Source organism: Pelophylax lessonae (genome assembly GCF_965119305.1).
Source record: "Pelophylax lessonae genome assembly, chromosome: 4".
Lineage (NCBI taxonomy): Eukaryota > Metazoa > Chordata > Amphibia > Anura > Ranidae > Pelophylax > Pelophylax lessonae.
In genome coordinates, this window is record NC_138771.1 from 54,487,062 (window position 1) to 54,511,285 (window position 24,224).

General features: G+C 42.5%; 1 protein-coding gene across 1 annotated transcript in view; it reads left to right on the forward strand.

Annotated features, from left to right (window-relative positions):
* The window catches only part of WDR93 (WD repeat domain 93), a 94,510-nt gene extending 78,798 nt beyond the window's left edge, over window positions 1–15,712 (forward strand). The window contains exons 12-15 of the mRNA XM_082254671.1: window positions 849–909; window positions 5,787–5,943; window positions 12,355–12,517; window positions 15,547–15,712. Of these exons, the coding sequence (XP_082110797.1) occupies window positions 849–909; window positions 5,787–5,943; window positions 12,355–12,517; window positions 15,547–15,649 (484 nt within the window). The 3' untranslated portion in view covers window positions 15,650–15,712. The remainder of the gene's footprint in view (window positions 1–848; window positions 910–5,786; window positions 5,944–12,354; window positions 12,518–15,546) is intronic.
* Window positions 15,713–24,224: the final 8,512 nt, after the last annotated feature.

The following is a 24,224-nucleotide window of genomic DNA, read 5'->3' on the forward strand; positions in this document are numbered from 1 at the left end:
TGGTCCGACTCTCCCATCATCAATACAAGATCTAGGTGAAAAATAAATGCAACACTGGATGGAAATAAATCTTGTGACATTGCGGAAGCTTATCGAAACAATGCCACAGCGAATGCGTGCCATAATCAAAGCCAACAAAATATTCGAATGTGTGACCTTATTTTTTGGTGGCGGCTTTTTTTTGGCCAGGCAGTGTATTAAACCTTAGGTTTAAAGTGGTGAATTGTTTTTTTTTTTAATAAAAATAACAAACATGCCTATACTTACCTGCTCTGTGTAATGGTTTTGCACAGAGCAGCCCCGATCCTCCTCTTCTGGGTTCCCCTGCCAGTGCTCCAGACCCCTCCTCTTCATCAGGTACCCCCCCCGGAATTGGAGGGAATTATATCGGTAGTGCACAGATTCATTTTATAAGGTAATTCCAGATTCTGTGTGTGCATTGCTATTTTAAATAAGGCTGATTTTTAGAAAATATTACTTTTCCACTGCTGATTACATTGTGATAGCATCATAAATGTAGATAGGAAGATACTGACTACAACTCATGTGAGAACAGAGGCTATGAGGATAACACACAAACGCCAATCACAGGCCAGCTTAGTATAACAAAACGAGGGAGAGGTAGATGCCAATGACTGCAGGATTCAGCCACCAATCAAATGGGACTTCTAGTTGTAAGGCTTGTTTAATTAATAATCACGCTCAATCTCCAATGTATTGTAGACCCAAAAGTTGAATTTCAAGCTACGTGTATTCTAAAACACAAATTTACAGGTATTTTACAGGATTGCTTTCCATTTACTGGCACAGTAACACATCTTTTATCTCTAATATTGTTTTTTTTAAAGTACTGGCTCCTCCGATAACCAGATCAGTGCTGTATCTCCAATCCAATCCCTTCCGAGTATGGTAAGATTTTATATTTTTATTATTATTACTACATTCAATTAAGTAAGTATTATCTTTAAAAAATAGTTTTTTTCTTTTTTTAAATCTATTTCCAAATTTCTCTGCTTTTTCCTGCTTTTCCCAACATTTTTTTTAAATAAGTTTAAGGTTCTATGACATTGAACTTTCTTTATATATACGTATGCATTGGCCTTGGAAACCAATGTTATTCCATCTGTTGCTTCTAGTACACATTGGATTAGGATTTAAAGGATAAGTTCACCTTTCTGAACATGTTACATGTTACACCAATATTTAAAATCATGTTCATGTAACATATTCACCATCAGAATCTTCTCCCCGTACTGGCTTCCACAATCCAATGAGAAAGCAGCTGTGCGGGGCTCTGCCCACACTGTTACGTCATTGATTCACAGATCCCTGTGAATTAGTTAACAAATACCTACAGCCTTTGCGGCTGTCGGCTTGTTGTTCTTAACCACTTAAGCCCCGGAAGATTTTACTCCCTTCCTGACCAGGGCCTATTTTGCGATTCGGCACTGCGTGATTTTAACGGACAATTGAGCGGTCGTGCGATGCTGTACCCAAATGAAATTGACGTCCTTTTTTTCCCACAAACAGAGCTTTCTTTTGGTGGTATTTGATCACCTGTGCAATTTTTTGATCATGCGCTATAAACAAAAAAAGAGCGACAATTTTGCAAAAATAGCAATATTTTTCACATTTTTTCTATATGAAATTCCCCCAAAAAATGTAAAAATCAAAATTTTTTAACTTTTTAGGCCAATTTGTTTTCTGCTACATATGTTTGTTAAAAAAAATCGCAAAAAGCATATTTTGATTGGTTTTCACAAAAGGTATTGTGTTTACTAACTAAGGGAAAGATTTTTGTCATTTTTATTGTTTTTATTTTTTTAACGAATAATGGCGGTGATCTGTGATTTTTTTTTTGCGGGACTGCGACATTGTGACGGACAGATCGGACCCTTGACTGACATTTTTGACACTTTTGGGGGTACCAGTGACATTACTACAGTAATCAGTGCTATACACATGCACTGTTACTGTAAAAATGACACTGGCAGGGAAGGGGGTTAACTTTATTGGAGAGGGAGGGGTTAAGTGTGTCCCTAGGGGCGTGATTCTAACTGTGATTGGATGTGGCTTGTGATGTAACAGCACAGATCTACGGTCCTACATAGCAGGACCGTATGATCTGTGCTGTTACACAGGGGAGAATGACAGGCGGCAGAGGCGTAACTAGAACCTTCAGGGCCCCGATGCAAGAAACCATGAAGGGCCCCCCAGACCCCTGGCCGGGGCCCTTCCCTTGAAGCCCGGGGCTCTTCCCACTAATCCTGGGACTCTTTACTCTCATTGCATGGCCTTTTATTATGGTCCCGCAGCAGGATCCTTTCACAAGTTCTGCAGTGGGCCCCCTTCCTGCAATCTTGGGGCCTCCCCACAGTGGTGCAATGCCAGGGCCCGGTCGCAAGTGTGACCTTTGAGATCCTGGAAGTTCACACACTGGTTTGCTACCGCGCCCCCTGGAGCATGGGGCCCGGTAGCAATTGCAACCCCTGCAACCCCTGTAGTTACGCCCCTGACAGGCGGCTGTGTTTACATTAGCCGCCTGCCTTTCTCCCGGTGTAACCGACGATCGCGAGTGACCGGCGGACTTCGGGTCCGCCAGTCACACACGCGAGGGGGGCCGAGAGCGAGCGGGAGCGCGCCTCCAGCGGCGCACGCTCGCTCCCTGGAGCCTCACACGCAAGCAATGTAGTACTACGTCACTTTGCCTGTGAGGGGTTGACTGCCGCAGTAAATAGTCGTGCGGCAGTCGGCAAGTGGTTAATGAACTACCAGGGCGCTGTTGAGCGCTGTGGTAATTCATTGATGCTTCCTGCCAGTGTAAAACTTCCTGCCTGTACGAAGTATGGGGCAGACAGCTTACACTGACAGTCTGCCTGGCATCAGCGATCTGCTGATCGCTGATGCAATGTTTTCCTTTTTTTGATTGAACTAGATGGGCTTGTGTCTTTTTTTTAACCAGACTAACTACGTAACTAAAACAAAAAAAATCGTAAGTGCACATTTTTTCACCTGCAAAAAAATGTGCTTTTATTGTTTTTTGGGTAAAAGATGAGCTTATCCTTTAAAGCAGAACTAAAATTAGAAATACTCGCCTATTCTGCAACAATCCAGCGGTCATGCACAGGAGTAGAGTGTGCTTGAATGTAAACTGACCTTTGTGCGCAGCTCTGTGTACATTTTGCAGAGGATTGCAAACAGGCAGGGAGTTCTATTTTATTGCAGAAGAGACATTGGGGTCAATTCAATAGGAGTTAAATAATGGCAAATAAAATGCCGCATGCGGTAAATCAGTTGTGAAAGTTCAATTCACTAAGAAACTACCGTTAAATACCAAATCGAGCTGGTTGCTAAGGAGCAGATCGGGATTTGTCAAAAAAAAGCCTGGGGTTGGGGGACCCCCAGACTGTTTTTTGATAATGCTGGTTGCTATGTAGCGGGAAGCTGGCCGCTGCTTCCTTAACAACAGATGACTCATCAGCTGTCAGCGCGCTTCCCAGCTAACAGCTGCTTGTAAAAACAAAAAAGCAGACATGTAAAAAGTATAAAAAAAAAAACAAGGTGGGGTCCCCCCCCCCCTCAATACCAGGCCATTCGGGTCCATGACGTCATACAAGGACAGGAACCACCGGGTGACGTTGCCACGTGGCCCTGCCCCTTACATATATAAAAAAATGTCAGACGGCGGAGCCTGCAGTAGGTGGCCAGCCTTTAACGTCGGCGGGAGCGTCTTTGTTTTTTGTTCTTTTTCGGGTCTGGCGGGCGACGTGATTGACGATGGATTTACACCGGGGGGACACTAATTTTTTTATTTTTTAATAAAGGAATTGTCAAAAAATGTGTGTGTGTTTTTATTACTTTGTGACACTTTTTTGGTGAATGGGTAGGGGTACTATGTTCCCAATACCCATTCACATGGGGGGGGGGCACGGTTGTGAGGATGAGGTCCTTGTCCCCATCAACAGAGCCCCCTCTGTCCCAAAGCACCCAGCCCCCCATATTGAGGGCATGTATTTCCTGGTATGGTTCGCTCGCCCCCCCCCCCCCCTCTTTCCTGACCTGCCAGGCTGCATACTCAGACAAGGGTCTGTTATAGATCTTGCAAGGGGACCCCGCTGTGTTTTTTTTTTTCATACTTTTTAATTGTCTGCTTTTTATTTTACAATCAGCTGTTAGATGACTCATCTGTTGTTAAGGACGCGGTGGCCAGCTTCCTGGCCCGCTGCTTAGCAACCAACTATTTGTCAAAAAAAAAAGGCTGTTATACTGCCAGCAAAACCCTGGTGATAATTATCGTATGCTTTTTTACTCTCTGGTCCGTTTGTGAATTGGAACTTGTGCGATATTTGCTGACCCCCCCCCCTTTTTTTTTTTTTTTTTCGGAAAATACCGCATAATCGTTATTTTTTTAAATTACTGCATGCAATATTTTATGCGAATGAGTAACATGATACCCTTATCGCTTGCGGTAAAGCTTAGTGAAATTACGCCATTGCTTGCAATAAAGAGCCTTTTGTGGTGCTTTAAAGTATATCTAAAGCCAAACCTTTTTTTTTTTTTTTTTTTTTTTGCTTTTTGAATTCACCTGCCCATACACTGATTTGTGTTTTTTTTTTTTTTTTTAGTTCAGGCTGAATGAAAAAAAAATTTAACAGATCCCTCCATCGACGCTATAAAGTGCAGATGGACGAAGCTCTCCCTATGGCTAATGTATTTTTACAGGCAGCACTGTTGGCTTGCAATGTACCTGAACAGCATCTGCATTGGATGCAACCATGTTTTGGCTTGCAATTTTCCACCCAGCGCTATTCATTTTTCAATTGAGTAATGTCATCCGATAGGAATACCTACAGAGCGAATTTCACCCAGTTCTTTAGGAACTGGACACAATTTGGACAGTGTAAGGCCCACTTTAGAGGGTAGGGAAAACTTTCTATTAGGGATAGAAATTTAATTTTTTTTTATTTTATTTTCAATAAACCTGTTATACCTAACTGCTCTGCACAGAGCAGCCTACTCCTCCTCCTCTTGGGTCCCCTGCTGGCTCTCCTAGCTCCATTCCCTGCCAAGTGTCCCAATAGCAAGCCGCTTGCTATGGGGTCACTCATGCAGGCTCGCTCCCAAGCCCCATGTCAATAGACGCAGACAGCGGGACTCTGCCCTGCCCACCGCTCCCTCGTCTCTGGCTGCAACAGCAGCTGCTGCCTCTAAGCCAATGAGGAGGCAGAGAGCAGAGAGAGCCTCTGCCCTTGTGCATATCACTGTTTCAAGATTAGGCTTCGGTAAGTATGGGGGGGGGGGGGGGCTGCATGCAGAAAGTTTTTTTCCATTAATGCATTGAATTCATTAAGTTAACAAAAACCTACTGCCTTTAGAACCACTTTAAAAAGCTGATTACCTTCACTTTGGAGACATTTTTTCTTATTTCCTCTTGTGCGTTCAGGACAAAAATGAAGACCTCCCCAATGGGACAGAGATGACAAAGAAAACTTACATTCTCAATTCAAAATGGAAAAAAAATTAAATTTAGATACACTGAACATTTAAGCAAACATTTCATTGCTAGCTGTGAATATCTAATTTGTTTTTTAAGCAATAATGTAGTTATTTTTTATACTAGATTAACATTTTCCTAGGATTAATAAATCTGCAAGCAAAATTCTAAGTAGAATTCTACCTAGTTTATGTGTATTTGAAATCTAAATGTCTATATATAATGTGAGTTGTATTGAATAAATAATCTTTGACTGTACTTGCTGACACGTAATAACATTACTGTATTATAGGTGCTCTTACATTATTGGAACAGTACAGTGGAGCTTTTCGATGTTGTCAGATGTGAATCAGTTTGCCAATTTGGCCTGCCATCAACTCATATGCTGGCAAGCCCTTGGCAGCCAGTTTATGCTCTTGATACAGATAATCTCAGCATTTTCATTAAAGGTAAAAAATATAGTTCATTCACATGCATTTATTATATATATTGATGTTGAATCATTTTGTGCTGTTTTAAAGTGTATGTAAATTTAAAATCGCATATAATCTTTAGCAGGTTAATGTAGTTTAAAAAATGTATTTGTAAATCTGCAGATTTCACTATAATTTTACCTAGGGATCCTGCCATAAAGACACGTCTTGTTATAGGGTGATAGCGCTTTGTCTCTATCTCCCATCTGTGCCCCTGTGTTGTCACCTTATTGCACAGGCCTACAAGTAGCTTTTTCAGCACACGTTATGCAGGTATGGTCCACAGTTGTCACCATTAGGAAACCTGCCTTGAGAAATACAAGACAGGAATTGACTGTAAAGAGGCTGCAGAATATTAGCACCTTTCAGATGCAACAAAGGATATAAAAAGTGAAAACAGTATTTGTGTGATGCACAGTAATAAGTGAATGTAGTATCATTTAGTTTACAGGGTTTACATGTGCTTTGGGATATCAAACCTTGAACTATTCGTTGCTAACGCTGGCCATAGATGGATCAAAATTCGGCTGTCCAAATTTTGATCCACATGTAGCCGTTTCTGTTTAACAGAAAATGATCATAAGGGCTCTTTCACACAGCCGCTCCGTGTGAAAGCTCCGCTGCAGGACTTTTTCTTTTTTTTTTTTTCACGGAGCGGATGACATTAGTGTCATCCGCTCCGTATGCCCGCATATCATCCCATCCGTTTGCGGATGATATGCGGACATAATGTAAGTCTATGGGCATTGCAGATGTCAGCGGATGACACCGCTGACATCCGATTTTCCTTCCTTTCCGTTTTTTGAACGGAACAAAAATAGGGTTCTGTTCCGTTCCAAAAAACGGAACAGAACTGAAAGGAAGAAAATCGGATGTCAGCGGATGGTATTCCGCTGACATCCGCAATGCCATAGACTTACATTATGTCCGCAAATCATCCGCAAAAAAATAGGATGATTTGCGGACATACGGAGCGCCCGTGTGAAAGGGCCCTTAGACCGTCTTCTGTCGAACAGGAATGTTAAAAATCTTTTGTCGACCAGCAGCTACAGCTGCTGATTAGTGAATTCTCAGAGGAGAATGTCCCAGCAAGGGGATCAGGCCTGCTGCTAGAAATCGCAGGGCCCAGTACAGACTACCTGACCGGTTCCCCCAAGACAATTGTAAAGCTAGATTTCGATAAAAATACAATAAAATCATTTTTAGCAGACACAAATACAACATAACTCACAGAATTCCTGCTAAATATAAAAGATGGAACTGAGTTGATAAATAAATCTCTATGTGTGAATGAGGTCTTGGGGCTCATGCACATGGGTGCTGTGATCTGTACAGTATGAATCAGTGGCTCATTTATGCTGCAGGTCCTAATTTGACAGGCATGGGGATGCAGGTGTACAGCCCGAACACAGACAGTGTGCATTTAGGGGCCACTTACTTGCACCTACACACCTGCCAAATTAGGGCCTGCAACTGTGTTCATTCAGGAGCTGCATCCCCATAGAATGACAGGTGGCTCCAGCGCAAACCCTTCCTTCACACAGCCAGAGTACCTGTGGGAATAAACCCTTAATTATATTTTTAAAATTTTTGTTTTTATAACACTGTTGGGATGGAGGGGTGGCAGGCTTTGGTGAAATATTATTATGATAGACTTCCTTAAAAAACAGATCTCTCCAGCGGTGTGCTGTCACTACAAAGAGGGATTCCATCTTCATCTGGTCTTCTCTCTGGGTTATTGGGCTCCAGTCATTTGGCCAAACTCTGACGATGTAACTCACATGCATGCATGCAGGAGTCATGGTCACAGCACAGCTCTCTCAATGGATTGTATGTCATCCATTGAAAGTGCAGTGCACATGCGCCAGTGCTATCACCGACTTTTACATTTTAAGGGATATTCACAGTACCTACAGGTAAGCCCTATTCCAGGCTTACCTGTAGATACTAGATAAAAAATGGAGTTTATTACCGTGAGATTAGTTAGTAAAGGGTTAAAAGAAGGAGTTGATACATGGATTTGCAGAGGGAACTGACAGTTAAGGGGAGAAGAAGCAAAGTTGCATAGGTCAATAAGCAGTCTGGGGTTAGAGGAGTGGGAGGTCCAGCTACATAAAGCACACTAAACTGCACTGGGACAAGATAACAGGCAGCTTTGGAACCGCTGTAACAGTAAATTCTTCACCCCATGGGAATGCAGCTGATCAGCTGAAATCCAAGGGAGAAAAAGACCGCTCAGGTGAGCTAGGTGTCAGGTGCTGGTCGGATCCGTTAATCCAGAATCACTTGAAGCAAAAAGAAAATGACCGCACTCCGATGTAAATCAAAAATTGGAGTAAAATTTATTCCACATCAAAACAAATGGGCAAACTGGAACAACACACTGTGGATGCAGGACACAAAGGCAGACGCGTTTCACGACTTAGAGATGTCGCTTACTCATTGCCATTGGTTGGCAATGAGTAAGCGACATCTCTAAGTCGTGAAACGCGTCTGCCTTTGTGTCCTGCATCCACAGTGTGTTGTTCCAGTTTGCCCATTTGTTTTGATGTGGAATAAATTTTACTCCAATTTTTGATTTACATCGGAGTGCGGTCATTTTCTTTTTGCTTCAAATGCAGCTGATCAGCTGTGACTGTGTCAGGAAGACAGAGCAAAGGTGAACAGAGATGAAAAAAATATACAGGCTGGAACAAGGAGTAAAGGAGGAACTGCAGGGAGAGAAACAAAGTTACAGAGATAACAAACTCACCTAGCAGAGCTAACATTCAAGACAGCACTAAGAGGGTGACAGATGACAATTGTGTCTCTCTTCATCTAGCAGCTGAAAGCTGCCAGTAGGGAGAGGGGGGAGAGACAAGCTTGTATCTGCTGGAGGAAGAGAGACACAATTGTCTGTCACTAATTCCCTTCCCTGTTTGTGCACCCCCCTGTGTGCTCTGGCCCCCTAAAAGAGGACCAGTGCCCCCCCCCCCCTATCAACAGCCCTGGGAGGGATTCCTCCACCCACCATGTTTGTGTGGGTGGCTGGAGGGATCTCTTAATTTTTTTTTCAATCAGCCCTCTGGCTAAACCTGATGCAGCTGCCTTCAAATTGAAAACACAGCATTTCACAGAATAGTAGTAGTTTATTAGGTTTCTATAAGAAAACAGAACAGATACAGCCAGTAAATCTAATGGGAGTGCAGTCTCCGGCCACAGCATAGGACAAGGCAGCAAGTTAGTATAAGACAGGGCCATATAAGGAGATCATAAAGGTTATTTCCCATCAGGATGGGATAATGCAAGGAATAATGACCTTTACTAAGATAAAAAGGATGGTGGCTCAACCATCCTGTCAAATCAGTAGAATGTAAGAAGAGTAGAATGTACGCAGAGTACACCAGAAAGAGGAAAAATACCCCATCCCAACCTCAGCTGAGGGTAAAGCTGGGTATACTGTACATGTTGAGACATTTTTTGTTCAACAAGCGCGTTGAACAAAAAAACCCCACAGATCCCCGCATCCATGCAAGCAATGTAGATGCAGGGATTTCCCCTGCTGCACTATTGTATTCTCACAATGGGGACTCCCCATCCTGTCAAGAGTACATATTCGGCCCCCTTGAACTTTTTGAACTTTTGCCACATTTCAGGCTTCAAACATAAAGATATAAAACTGTAAATTTTTTTGTGAAGAATCAACAAGTGGGACACAATCATGAAGTGGAACAAAATTTATTGGATATTTCAAACTTTTATAACAAATAAAAAACTGAAAAATTGGGCCTGCAAAATTATTCAGCCCCCTTAAGTTAATACTTTGTAGCGCCACCTTTTGCTGTGATTACAGCTGCAAGTCGCTTGGGGTATGTCTCTATCAGTTTTGCACATCGAGAGACTGAAATTTTTGCCCATTCCTCCTTGCAAAACAGCTAGAGCTCAGTGAGGTTGGATGGAGAGCGTTTGTGAACAGCAGTTTTCAGTTCTTTCCACAGATTCTCGATTGGATTCAGGTCTGGACTTTGACTTGGCCATTCTAACACCTGGATATGTTTATTTGTGAACCATTCCATTGTAGATTGTGCTTTATGTTTTGGATCATTGTCTTGTTGGAAGACAAATCTCTGTCCCAGTCTCAGGTCTTTTGCAGACTCCATCAGGTTTTCTTCCAGAATGGTCCTGTATTTGGCTCCATCCATCTTCCCATCAATTTTAACCATCTTCCCTGTCCCTGCTGAAGAAAAGCAGGCCCAAACCATGATGCTGCTACCACCATGTTTGACAGTGGGGATGGTGTGTTCAGGGTGATGAGCTGTGTTGCTTTTACGCCAAACATAACGTTTTGCATTGTTGCTAAAAAGTTCGATTTTGGTTTCATCTGACCAGAGCACCTTCTTCCACATTTGGTGTGTCTCCCAGGTGGCTTGTGGCAAACTTTAAACGACACTTTTTATGGATATCTTTAAGAAATGGCTTTCTTCTTGCCACTCTTCCATAAAGGCCAGATTTGTGCAATATACGACTGATTGCTGTCCTATAAACAGAGTCTCCCACCTCAGCTGTAGATCTCTGCAGTTCATCCAGAGTGATCATGGGCCTCTTGGCTGCATCTCTGATTAGTCTTCTCCTTGTATGAGGTGAAGGTTTAGAGGGACGGCCAGATCTTCGTAGATTTGCAGTGGTCTGATACTCCTTCCATTTCAATATTATTGCTTGCACAGTGCTCCTTGAGATGTTTAAAGCTTGGAAAATCTGTTTGTATCCAAATCCGGCTTTAAACTTCTCCACAACAGTATCTCGGACCTGCCTGGTGTGTTCCTTGTTCTTCATGATGCTCTCTGCGCTTTAAACGGACCTCTGAGACTATCACAGTGCAGGTGCATTTATACGGAGACTTTATTACACACAGGTGGATTCTATTTATCATCATTAGTCATTTAGGTCAACATTGGATCATTCAGAGATCCTCACTGAACTTCTGGAGAGAGTTTGCTGCACTGAAGGTTAAGGGACTGAATAATTTTGCACGCCCAATTTTTCAGTTTTTTATTTGTTAAAAAAGTTTGAAATATCAAATAAATTTCGTTCCACTTCATGTCCCACTTGTTGTTGATTCTTCACAAAAAATTACAGTTTAATATCTTTATGTATGAAGCCTGAAATGTGGCAAAAGGTTGAAAAGTTCAAGGGGGCCGAATACTTTCGCAATGCACTGTATATATATATATACATTATTTTTCATTTTAAGCTGTGCCCTTTATCATTAAAAATCGGTTTAATAATTGCTGTGACTGTGCCTGAGAGAAGCTTTTCAGAAGATTGATGTAATTTGTCTGCCACGGACTGGAGAAACCTCCTCACACCTAATTATCACTATAATATTGTAATTTTGTAACAAGTTAGTAGGTGAGAGGCAGCAGCAGAGATATGATCTAAAACGTTCACATGTGTTAAGAGACTTCACTGGCACCAGGACTGACATGACCGTCATAACTAAAGCTGGCCATACACTAGGCGAAATATCGGGCAAACTCATTTTCGGAAAATCGGCCTTGAGAGCAGACGATTGTGCCATCATGTAATGACTGAATTTCGAAAGATAAATCGTTCAATGGACATAAATGAATCCGTCTTTTGTTCAGTTTGTCGCATATGCCTAATGCAAACAGGTCGGCCGAGAAACACATTAACCTTTCAATTTATTGTTCATTTATCGCTCGGTCGGCGGATTTTCAAAACCGTTCCTTCAATTTTTCGGCTCTGAAACGTTAAAAACGATTTTCTATTTGTGCCCATTAACTGGACGAAAAACTAACGATCAGACCAAATGACAGATTTTCGAACGATCTTTTGGCCAGTGTATGGCCAGCATTCGCCATCATCTCAGTGTAGGAAGCAGATGCTGATCTATGTGGGGTGATAATAACCGTATGCAAGCACTAGAAGTTCATTCAATCACTACTTATTTTGCTCCCCATAAAAGTGAAGGTTTCGGAATGTCGGAGTTAAAGTAAAAAATAGTTCCTGCCTATAGTGCTCTTGTAAATGGAGTACAGGCAGATCAATTGCACCCATATTTTTTCACTACAGAGCTTCCTGCTGCACAATGGTGGCACTCTTATTCTGTTTCTCTCAATGCAAGTCTATGATTAAAACAACAAACTCCTTGCAAGAGCTAGTAAGTTAAAACCTGAAAGTCACATCATAAATCATTTTTAAATAAACAATACATGAATAACATCATAAGGTGTTCACTGACCGTACACTATATCATATATAAGGTGTTCACTGACCGTACACTATATTTTATCCTTAACTAACAGAAACAAACAGCTGGATGGAGATGCTTCCATATTCCAGAGGGTGTTTCATGCTGTTAGATGTGATGTTTTCTTTATTTTACAGGTAATGAGAAAGTGACACCTGGAGAGGCTTTGTCTGCAGAAAATGATGGTTGCTCAGTCTTTGTCTTCAGTTTGAGCACGTTAATAAAAACACAAAAACCTGTTGGGGTTTTGTCCCAAAATTTACCATGGGAGCAAAAGTGCAAACTACTGTTACAGTCAAGGTGAGGATATAAAATAAAAAGATGAAAGTTCATGTTAACAATAAAGCAGAATGACATTCCTGTAAAAGAACCCAATACTGATAACATTTCTTTACTATTCATAAAAGATATTCTAAACTAGAGCAGCATTTCTCAACCTTTTTTTTTTTTTTTTAAGTCATGGCACCCATTACAAGTATGCAGAATCCTTAGGCACCCTGATAGAAAACCTGAGATGCACACAACCCCCTTGATAAAATTGACTTCATATCAGAGACCACCTTTAACATCAGAGGCCCCATCACATCAAAGCCCCTCCCTATGTATCAGAGGCCCCCTATCACCACAGGGTCAAAGCCCCCCCCCAATCACATCAAAACCTCCCCTAAAAATCAGAGACCACATCAGAGTACCCCCAATGACACAGTCTCCCCATCACATCAGAATCTCCCATCAACTTTCCCATTACAGAGTCCTCTGAACCAGGGCAAACTGGTTCTAATGCTTGCGGAACTCCAGAGGAACCCAAATGGCACCCTGGTTGAGAAACACTGAACTAGAGACATACAGTATGTATTATGCTGCAAATGTATTGTGAACTATTTCCAGCTCTCATCACTTCTTTCCAACTTGCATAACAAGCAAGTAAGCTTCTTCTACTAGTCCAAGTCTATCTTAGAGACACTGATGCTGCCATTTAAAACTATTTCTCTCTACATACATATGTATGTGACTGACAGTTTACATCAACACTCTTATCTCTGTACAGAAGGGGAGAGCGATGGTAAAGAAGCCAAAAATAGGAAACCCAAAAAAATACTTAAAACGCAACTTGATCCAAATTTTATGTTTTTGGTATTGGGTGGAATGAATAAAGGTTTAATCCTCATCCACTCTCTACTTCCATGAAAATATTACTTTGGTCAATGTCAATGTTAGGTTGGCTGCCACAACGAGCAGGGATGATGTCCTCATCATTGTCCCAAAAAGTTGAAAAGACATAACCAAGGATAGAAGTTGTGACGGTGGCGGGTATCAGACCCCTGGCCTTCTTATCCAACTCATGACCAAAGACCAAGCAATCTCACACCCTGCCGTCACTTGCGTAACAATGCCACTCTCATCTGCACCTGGCACACAGATTATCCAGCTTGCGGGACCACAATCTAGATGCCAGCAGACTGAGAGCGATTGTCACCGGGCTAATTAAACAATTAACCCTTTCTCTGCCACCACCTCTACGTTATAATGAGCCCAGAGGACGCTCATAATTTTATAAATATCAATTATGACTTTAGAATAATCATCTGTAACACACACTGTCACCTCAGACAGGAATATTCAGATGGTTATTCTATACAGTAGCGCTCTTTCAGGAGGCAGGTTCTTGGGTTAGTTTGCGTTTTAAGAGCTTAGAGACAAATTTCAAAATAGGGTTTAATTATAAGAAAGGTGAAGATTGGTGCAAATAAAAATATTTACAGACAAATGGGTTACAAAGAAATAGAGACACAATACAGCAATTTAGAAGAATAGATAAGAATTAGAAATGAAAATACTTGCATCCAAAAGTCCTGGGTGTTTCAGAGTTCAGAAGCTGAACATGCGATCGGTCCTTCTCTTAAGCGATGTTATTGCTTGGATGGTAGAATGAGACTGCTAGCTCCCTCAGCTCCTGTCTTTTTTCTCTGAGATCAAAGGGGCAGTGACGGACACCCCTGACCAATTACAACAGAGTGGCAAAAGGGCTGTCCAGGGGTTTACGACCAGTTCAAATGTACTGTTGTGGACTACCACTCTTAATATCCTGACGTATGTAAGGGTTACATTCTTGAAACTGATACTTTATAACTAAGCATGTCATTTGCTTTCAAACAATATCAAACATGAATATATTTTATCACAGAGGGGATATCTTATCGCTTGTTCCAATTTCCTGTATTACAGGGTGACCATGTGTGGTCTTGTTACGTCCAGTATGTTATGCGGCATTCAAATATTTACTTTTTGTTAATATGTTATGTTCAGGTAAACAGTTATGGATTTTGGGGGTAACTGTAGTCATTTTCCTAATGACCATTTTGCTGGGGGATTCCACACAGCCGGTAGTGGACATCTGTTCTCAGATAAGGTTTTACAACCTGGCCTGTGCAGGATGTGTTAGGAGATAAGATCTGCTTGTTTATGCCCCCATGCTGTGTCTTTGGAGACACAATTCCTGCCTGAATCTGTAAAGGTGGGGGCTACTTTAGCTCCCGGTAGAGAGAGAGGGGGGGAAGTAAATGACAGATCTTAAACGAACTCTACAAAATAGATGCCGGGAGGACAAAATGGTGTCCTAACGCTCGACACCATTACAGAAGGCTGTTCCACTTCTCCCAAAACAGGGAAATTTATTTTTAGTAGTGTTCAACTGTATGCCATTCAGGGGCCTTAGACATTTAAGGCAGCCATAGACGGCTCAAATCTCAGCTGGTTCAGCAGGAACGGAGCAAGATTCGAACCATGTATGGGCAGGTTAGATGTATCAACCAATCAACTTGGGTACAACCAGCCTGTCGGGTTTTACATGAAAATATTGCTAGTGGCTGTTATAGCCCCTAGCAATAATCACTGTTCTCCTGGCGGGGACGGCTTCCCCCTCCTCACCTGGGGAACAAAATTGCTCCGCGTGAGGGATTTCCACATCCACACTGACTGTGTTGACGGGGAAACTGAACGATTTTCTTGGTTGCAGGAAAGAAAATGTCTCCATTTATGGCTGTCCTTAGATCTATTTGCTTGTAACAAGCTTTAGGTGACTGAATCCAAATCATGTTTAGCTGAAATGGCATACAGCTGGATGTTTAGCACCTAAGCTGAATTTCTGGATCATACAGGAAGCAATAGAAGAGGTTATACAATGACCACACTGATATGTGAGACCAGGTTCCATCCTGATAGCATATTTCACTTGCAAGGCCTCATATGCCAGAAAACTGAAATGTAAAGGGAAACTGTATTATTATTATGATTTTAATGTATAGCATCTCTTATTTTCTTTTTATTAGGCTACAGACTCTACCAGAGAGGAAAAAGCAGATTGCAGAATCCTGGTCTCTTCTAAGGAAACAAGCCTCAGATTTAATGCATAGAGACACCCTGAGCAGATAATGATGGAACAAAAGCTTGTGATGCGTTGTGCATATGGGAAATACTGTATCTAATTTGTAATATTGACTGGAATAAACTTTAATTTAGACAACTTTGTTCTTCCTTTTGCCAGCTATAGAAGCTTACTCAAAAGGACTGTGGGGTTCCAGGACATAGCACCTCTAAAGCTGATGACCCCCAGAGGAATACAGTGTTTTTCACCCTATGCGTCTCTCTTTTATATTTGTGTAAGAAATTTAAGAATAGAAAAGACAAAAGTACTGTACTGTATACAGTATGTTGTAGATCGTATTGAGAACTGCTTTACTTTATTCTTTATGGGGTTGATTTAACTACTTAAGCCCCGGAAGATTTTACCCCCTTCCTGACCAGGGGGTATTTTGCGATTCGGCACTGCGTGACTTTAACGGACAATTGTGCGGTCGTGCGACGCTGTACCCAAACAAATTTGACGTCCTTTTTTTCCCACAAACAGAGCTTTCTTTTGGTGGTATTTGATCACCTGTGCGATTTTTTGATCATGCGCTATAAACAAAAAAAGAGCGTCAATTTTGCAAAAATAACAATATTTTTCACATTTTTTTTATATGAAATTCCCCAAAAAAAAAATTTAAAAATCAAAATTTTTTAACATTTTAGGCCAATTTGTTTTCTGCTAAATATGTTTGGTAAAAAAAAAATCACAATTTTGATTGGTTTGCACAAAAGTTATTGCGTTTACTAACTAAGAGAAAGATTTTTGTCATTTTTATTGTTTTTTTTTTTTAACGAGTAATGGCGGCGATCTAGGATTTTTTTTTTTGCGGGACTGCGACATTGCGGCGGACAGATCAGACCCTTGACTGACATTTTTGACACTTTTGGGGTTACCAGTGACATTACTACAGTAATCAGTGCTATACATATGCACTGTTACTGTAAAAATGACACTGGCAGGGAAGGGGTTACCTTTATTTGAGAGGGAGGGGTTAAGTGTGTCCCTAGGGGCGTGATTCTAACTGTGATTGGATGTGGCTGTGTGTGTAACAGCAGAGATCAACGGTCCTACATAGCAGGACCGTATGATCTGTGCTGTTACACAGGGGAGAATGACAGGCGGCTGTGTTTACACTAGCCGCCTGCCTTTCTCCCGGTGTAACCGACGATCGCGAGTGACCGGCGGACATCGGGTCCGCTGGTCACTCGCGCGGAGGGGGTCCGTGAGCGAGCGGGAGCGCGCCTCCGGCGGCGCGCGCTCGCTCCCTAGAGCCTCACAGGCAAGCGACGTAGTACTACGTCGCTTTGCCTGTGAGGGGCTGACCGCCGCAGTAAATAGTCGTGCGGCGGTCGGCAAGTGGTTTAAGGGTAACTCCACTTTTGTGGAAAAAAAATAGCAAATATTATAGCATATACAATTGCGACTCGAGTCATATTGTAATTGAATGTTATTAAAAATTACCTTTCCTGCACCCACGGTAGATAATCCCTGGGTGAGTATAGAGACCTCTATGTCAGCAGTCTCTAATTTGGGATCACTGTTATTAGTGGATACCTGGTCTCCTATTCCCCTAGATTCTCTCCCTAAAACTATTGAAGCATCACTATGAGCTTGGAGGAGCCTCATCAGTGGCACCACACTACCTACATCCAGATTTACCACTATCACATTATCCATAGATGCCGCTAAAGTATTTCTCCCACATTTGTCTTTGATATCATGGTCTCAGTATGGGTTATGCTTCATTACAGATTTATTTGCTAATGGCAAACTCCAAAGCATGAAGGACCTACAGGAAACATATAAACTGCCCCCTAAGGCTGTTTTCCAGCTTTTCAGTGTACGACATCTCCTTCTGAAAATGCCTCCCCCTGATATCAAAATCTGCTCCAAAATTTAGCAATTTTATCACAGTTCCCCGCACCTCCTGAAAGGTATTTCCTTCTTTTATAACCCGTTGCAAAATAAGATGATGTACTCCAAAACTCCCCCAATTAAGGGATGGGAAAATGACCTCCAAAACACATATACAGACCATCAATGGATTTCAAGCCATTCGCTATTCACTGAGTATTTGCCATTGGGTTAAACACTGGGAACTTACCCAGAAAATACTAACCAGATGGTACCTTACCCCACTCCGCATAGCCCACTTTACTCCTAACGGGTCTCCTCTCTGTTGACGAGGATGTGGCCAAAATGGTAATCTCCTGCACACTCTATGGTCTTTTAAGAACCTGCAAAGCTTCTGGTGGAGTGTGTTCTGACTCATCTCCACAGTCATGGGAGTCCTCACCAACTCCAAACCTGATTTGGCAATACTTAATCTAGAGATAGAGGACTTCCCTGATATATACCGTACGGTAGTCACAGTATCCTAGTGGCTGCTCGCCTTACAATTACTAAAAACTGGAAGAAAAAGCGGGCATCCGATCTGCCAGAAGCAATCACTGTGATTAATTCCATTTATTCATTTGAAAAAATAATAGACCTTTGCTCTATGTCCCTGGTGGCCTTAGAGGCAAAATGGAATCATTTGGCACTCTGGTATTCAGGTTCTAACACTGCTTTATACTCCCATTCTTAATCCTAATCTGTTTTTTTACTTTTTGTTCTTTACAATACTGTTCTTGGTTTCTGTATATGCCTCTATGTCATTTTATTGCATCCGTATTGTATTTGTACATCTTTTATGGCGCCCTGAGAGGCTAACCTCCTTTGTACTTTTCCCTTATTTTCTATGCCTCCTGCAGTTGCAGGTTGTTTGTTCCAAAATTCTTCAATAAACATATTGGAAAAAAATTAAAATTACCTTTCCTTTTCAATCTGCAGCTCTGTACTTTTCTGTAAAATGGAATGCAATATGGCAACCTGGAGGCGTTCTGTACACAGATGGTGTACAGAACGCCCCCCAGAAGCATCATTCCCTGCTTGTGTGATTGGCTCACTGATTTTTCCAGAAGTCTGAACGAAGATGCAAGTCAGATATCAGGCATCCCCTACAACAAAAATGTCATTTTTGGTAAGACACTCCCTATAGTAAATCATGTCTAAAGGGATGCAGACCCTGCAATTTTCCACATTAGTGCCCTGCAGTTGCAGCAGCTGGTTGATAATTAGAGATGGGCTCAGGCGTGTTCAGGGATCCTAGTCCCAACCCACCTGCCTGATCCCGCCAGGAAGCCAACTAACCACAGGCAGTGAGACATATCCCAGTCTGTGCAAGTCAGTGCCTGTGATTAGCGGTGTGCAGTGTCGGCTTACTGGCGGGATCAGGCAGGTGGTTTGGGAATAAGGATCCCGAACACACCTGAGCCTATATCTATTGATAATTAAGAAACCATTCCCATTAGATTACCTTACCACATGGACAAAGACCAACACACAGGGATTTCTTCAGAATATCTAAAGGTAGGAATCTGCAACAAAGTTTGCTAAAATCCTTGCATCATACATAGATCATCTAAAGGGAATGTATTTTCTCAACAAAATTGGAGTTACTCTTTAGGGCAAATAGGCTGTTCATTGAAAGTGGGGTTGACCTCTGCAAGGTAATCTTCACCAGAGCTTAGTGACTGTGATGTTATTTCCCTTTGCAAAGAATAACCAATTACATGCCAGGAAAAAAAAAAACAGAATTGTTTCCTTGTATATGATTGGATGATGGAAGTCAACAGAGCGTCACCTCATTCACTAAGGCTTTGCGGAAAATCCCTTGCAAAGTTCAACTTCCCCTGCAAAGTGAACAGTCTATTTGCCATTAGTAAATCAATCCCTCTGTCACTCTTTTAAAACCCGAAAGCAAAGGCATGTCTGCAAATAAAAGGTTTAATGCTTAACCCTCCTCCACCTCCGCCACTCATCTCCACTGTCTTCCTGAGCTACGTTGCTTGAAACATCCTCAGCATCTGCCATATTTCTACTGTAGGTGTGTCAGATGCCTAGTCCTCCTCCATCCGCTGTGGTTCTAACCTTTGGACCTGGCCAGAAGGAGCTACAGAGAGCAAAAAGGGCAGGCAGAGTAGCTTGTGAAGACAGCTGAGACCTGCTGCTTGAGAAGGGTAATTATTAAAGTGGTTGTAAACCTCAGATATGAAATATGAACAAAGCATATGCCTCTAGTGTGCACTTGTCCCAATCCAGAGCATCTGGACTTCTGACATGTTTTACTAACACCACGAGATAAACGGGGACAGGGGAGGGAGCTCCAGCACACAGCCTTTGAATGAAAGCCCCAGCTCTGTTCACATGTGCTGTGTAAAGGGGGGGGGGTGTCCTTGCCCCCGCCTCCTTCCTCTGTCATCAGCTTTCAGAACCCTTCTCATTTTTCTCTGCAGTGTTCAACTTCAGCTCTTCACTCTCTTTTTCTGAGAGTTCAGACAAGCTTTATAAATTCTGGACTTTGAACGACTGTAGAGAAGGCAAAGACTGCAGATAAACACGTACAACTTATGTAAGAGAATCTGTTTCATCTCTGTGTATCACCTGAGGCCAGTCACTTCACTGAGTATATGCGAGGGTTTACAACCACTTTAACACTTTTCTTTGCAGGCATGTGTTTAGTTTTGTTTTTTATAATCACTTTAATAACTAAAGTGGAACAATGTTCAGTTCAACCACCCAACCATGAGCTTTACTCCTCCTTAGTGTATACAACAAACCCAATTCTCCATAGTTAACTACTGTTCTCTGTTCTGTTCTAATAAGCACTATATCCCACCTCCACACAGCATTTTTTGTGGTCATGATAGGAGAAGAAGGTTTAAAATTTCCAGACACTGCCTAATACTTGTAAGACCGTTTTCTTTGTTGTGGAGAAGAAAGGCTTTTTTGGAATTAATTTATTTTATGGATAGAGTGCAAAGGTAAGATAAAATCCTATATTAATGAAGCCTGGCCTCCAAGCATGCTGGAGATAAGATATCACTCATGAACTATATTTATGCATACCTAGAACATCAAAGCTCCACTACAAAGCCAATGTCTTCCCCTTTCCTCCAATTGCTAAGATAATAGACCAACCGCCATCCATCCAAGTACCGCTTAATGCTTATCTTTAAACCCAGTACTGCTAATCCAACAATAAACTATACTATTAAAATGAACACTGTGATTCTTGTATTGTTCTATTGCCAAATGTTACAGCCATCTTCATTAACCACTTTACGTCTGCCTGCAGTAATATTACTGCAGCAGAGTGGCTCGTTATCGTCTGACGACGTAGTACTACGTCGTCAGACACTCCCCTCTCTGGGCGGCGCGCGCGCGCCGCCGGAGGCTCGCACCCGCTGTTTTCAGTCACAGCGGGAGTCGGGCCAGGGGAGGAGCAGCGGCGATCGCCGCCGCTCTTCCCCGATCGTCGGGGATCTAGTGTGGAAATCCGCCAGCTTGTGTAAACACAAGCGGGCGGATCTCCTAAGTGACAGGCAAGGTCAGATTACAGGGTTCAGCATAGCTGAACCCTGGATCTGTCCTTGTGTCACACAGTCACCTCCCCCCACACACGTCAATAAGCACCAGGCATACATTAACCCCTCCCTCTCCAATAAAATTAACCCCTTCCCTGCCAGTGTCATTTTTACAGTAACAGTGCATATACAGTGGGTACGGAAAGTATTCAGACCCCCTTAAATTTTTCACTCTTTGTTATATTGCAGCCATTTGCTAAAATCATTTAGGTTCATTCTTCTTCCTCATGAATGTACACATAGCACCCCATACTGACAGAAAAACACAGAATTGTTGACATTGTTGCAGATTTATTAAAAAAGAAAAACTGAAATATCACATGGTCCTAAGTATTCAGACCCTTTGCTGTGACACTCATATATTTAACTCAGGTGCTTTCCATTTCTTCTGATCATCCTTGAGATGGTTCTACACCTTCATTTGAGTCCAGCTGTGTTTGATTATACTGATTGGACTTGATTAGGAAAGCCACACACCTGTCTATATAAGACCTTCCAGATCACAATGTATGTCAGAGCAAATGAGAATCATGAGGTCAAAGGAACTGCCTGAAGAGCTCAGAGACAGAATTGTGGCAAGGCACAGATCTGGCCAAGGTTACAAAAAGATTTCTGCTGCACTTAAGGTTCCTAAGAGCACAGTGGCCTCCATAATCCTCAAATGGAAGACATTTGGGACGACCAGAACCCTTCCTAGAGCTGGCCGTCCGGCCAAACTGAGCTATCGGGGGAGAAGAGCCTTGGTGAGAGAGGTAAAGAAGAACCCAAAGATCACTGTGGCTGAGCTCCAGAGATGCAGTCAGGAGATGGGAGAAAGTTGTAGAAAGTCAACCATCACTGTAGCCCTCCACCAGTCGGGGCTTTATGGCAGAGTGGCCCGACGGAAGCCTCTCCTCAGTGTAAGACACATGAAAGCCCGCATGGAGTTTGCTAAAAAACACCTGAAGGACTCCAAGATGGTGAGAAATAAGATTCTCTGGTCTGATGAGACCAAAATAGAACTTTTTGGCCTTAATTCTAAGCGGTATGTGTGGAGAAAACCAGGCACTGCTCATCACCTGTCCAATACAGTCCCAACAGTGAAGCATGGTGGTGGCAGCATGATGCTGTGGGGTGTTTTTCAGCTGCAGAGACAGGACGACTGGTTGCAATCGAGGGAAAGATGAATGCGGCCAAGTACAGGGATATCCTGGACAAAAACCTTCTCCAGAGTGCTCTGGACCTCAGACTGGGCCGAAGGTTTACCTTCCAACAAGACAATGACCCTAAGCACACAGCTAAAATAACGAAGGAGTGGCTTCACAACAACTCCGTGACTGTTCTTGAATGGCCCAGCCAGAGCCCTGACTTAAACCCAATTGAGCATCTCTGGAGAGACCTAAAAATGGCTGTCCACCAACGTTTACCATCCAACCTGACAGAACTGGAGAGGATCTGCAAGGAGGAATGGCAGAGGATCCCCAAATCCAGGTGTGAAAGACTTGTTGCATCTTTCCCAAAAAGACTCCTGGCTGTATTAGATCAAAAGGGGGCTTCTACTAAATACTGAGCAAAGGGTCTGAATACTTAGGACCATGTGATATTTCAGTTTTTCTTTTTTAATAAATCTGCAACAATGTCAACAATTCTGTGTTTTTCTGTCAGTATGGGGTGCTATGTGTACATTCATGAGGAAGAAGAATGAACCTAAATGATTTGAGCAAATGGCTGCAATATAATAAAGAGTGAAAAATTTAAGGGGGTCTGAATACTTTCCGTACCCACTGTATATAGCACTGATTACTGCAGTAATGTCACTGGTACCCCCAAAAGTGTCAAAAATGTCAGTCAAGGGTTCGATCTGTCCGCCGCAATGTAGCAGTCCCACAAAAAAAATCGCAGATCGCCGCCATTACGCGTTAAAAAAAAAAAACACCAAAAATTACATAAATCTTTCCCTTAGTTAGTAAACGCAATAACTTTTGCGCAAACCAATCAAAATACGCTTATTGTGATTTTTTTTACCAAACATAGGTAGCAGAAAACAAATTGGCCAAAAATTAAAAAAAAAATAGTTTTTTACATCTTTGTTGGGGGGAATTTCATATAAAAAAATGTGAAAAATATTGTTGTTTTTTCAAAATAAACGCTCTTTTTTTGTTTATAGCGCAAAAAGTAAAAATCGCACAGGTGATCAAATACCACCAAAAGAAAGCTCTGTTTGTGGGGAAAAAAGGACGTAAATTTCGGTTGGGTACGGCGTCGCACGACCGCGCAATTGTCAGTTAAATTCGCACAGCGCCGAATCGCAAAAAGTGGCCCAGACGTAAGACAGCAAAATGCTCCGGTGGTAAAGTGGTTAACTGCATTCTTGCGTTAAAATAATACAAAAAAAAGCACCTTTTCTTTTTTTGACATGGGTACTTTATAGTCCTTGGATTCCTTTCTCTGGCCTATACATCTGGAGGCACCGTCTGTTTATCCGTGACTCCCCTTCTTTCCCCAACTCCCGGTTGGAAGAGTTCCACTCCTAGAGGAGGAAGGATCTTTCTTTTATACTATGTCATGTTATCCATTGGAACAGTCGAATGGACATAGAGTAATATTTAGTGGTTATACACAGTGCTGTATTTTGGCCTTGGCCAACAAGGCCCAGGCCTAGGGCAGCACTTTGCAGGGGGGGGGGGGGCAGCAAAAACAGCTGCCCCCCCCCCCCTCAACCTGAGACTCTATTGGCCACTGTTTGCTAAAGCCGCCTCTCTCACCCCCCTCCTCTCTTTCTCACCCCCCTTCTCTCTCTCTCTCTCATCCCTCTTCTCTCTCCCTCATTCCCCCTCTCTTTCTCTCTCTCTCATCCTCTCATCCCCCCTCTCTCTCACCTTCCTTTATCTCTCTCACCCCCCTCTCTCTCTCACTCCCCACTCTCATCCCCCCCCCTCTCTCTCTCTCTCTCATCCCTCTCTCTCTCTCTCTCTCCCCCTCACCCACCCCCTCTCCCATCCCCCATCTCTCTCCCTCCCTCACCCACCCCCTCTCGTGAGATCCCAGGGGTTCATGCTGGGACTTGTAGTCCTTAAATTTTGGAGGAAGTCACATCCGTTAAAAAGGAAGGAGTGGGGCAAATTCAAATAGGAGGGGTGGTCTTTTTAGT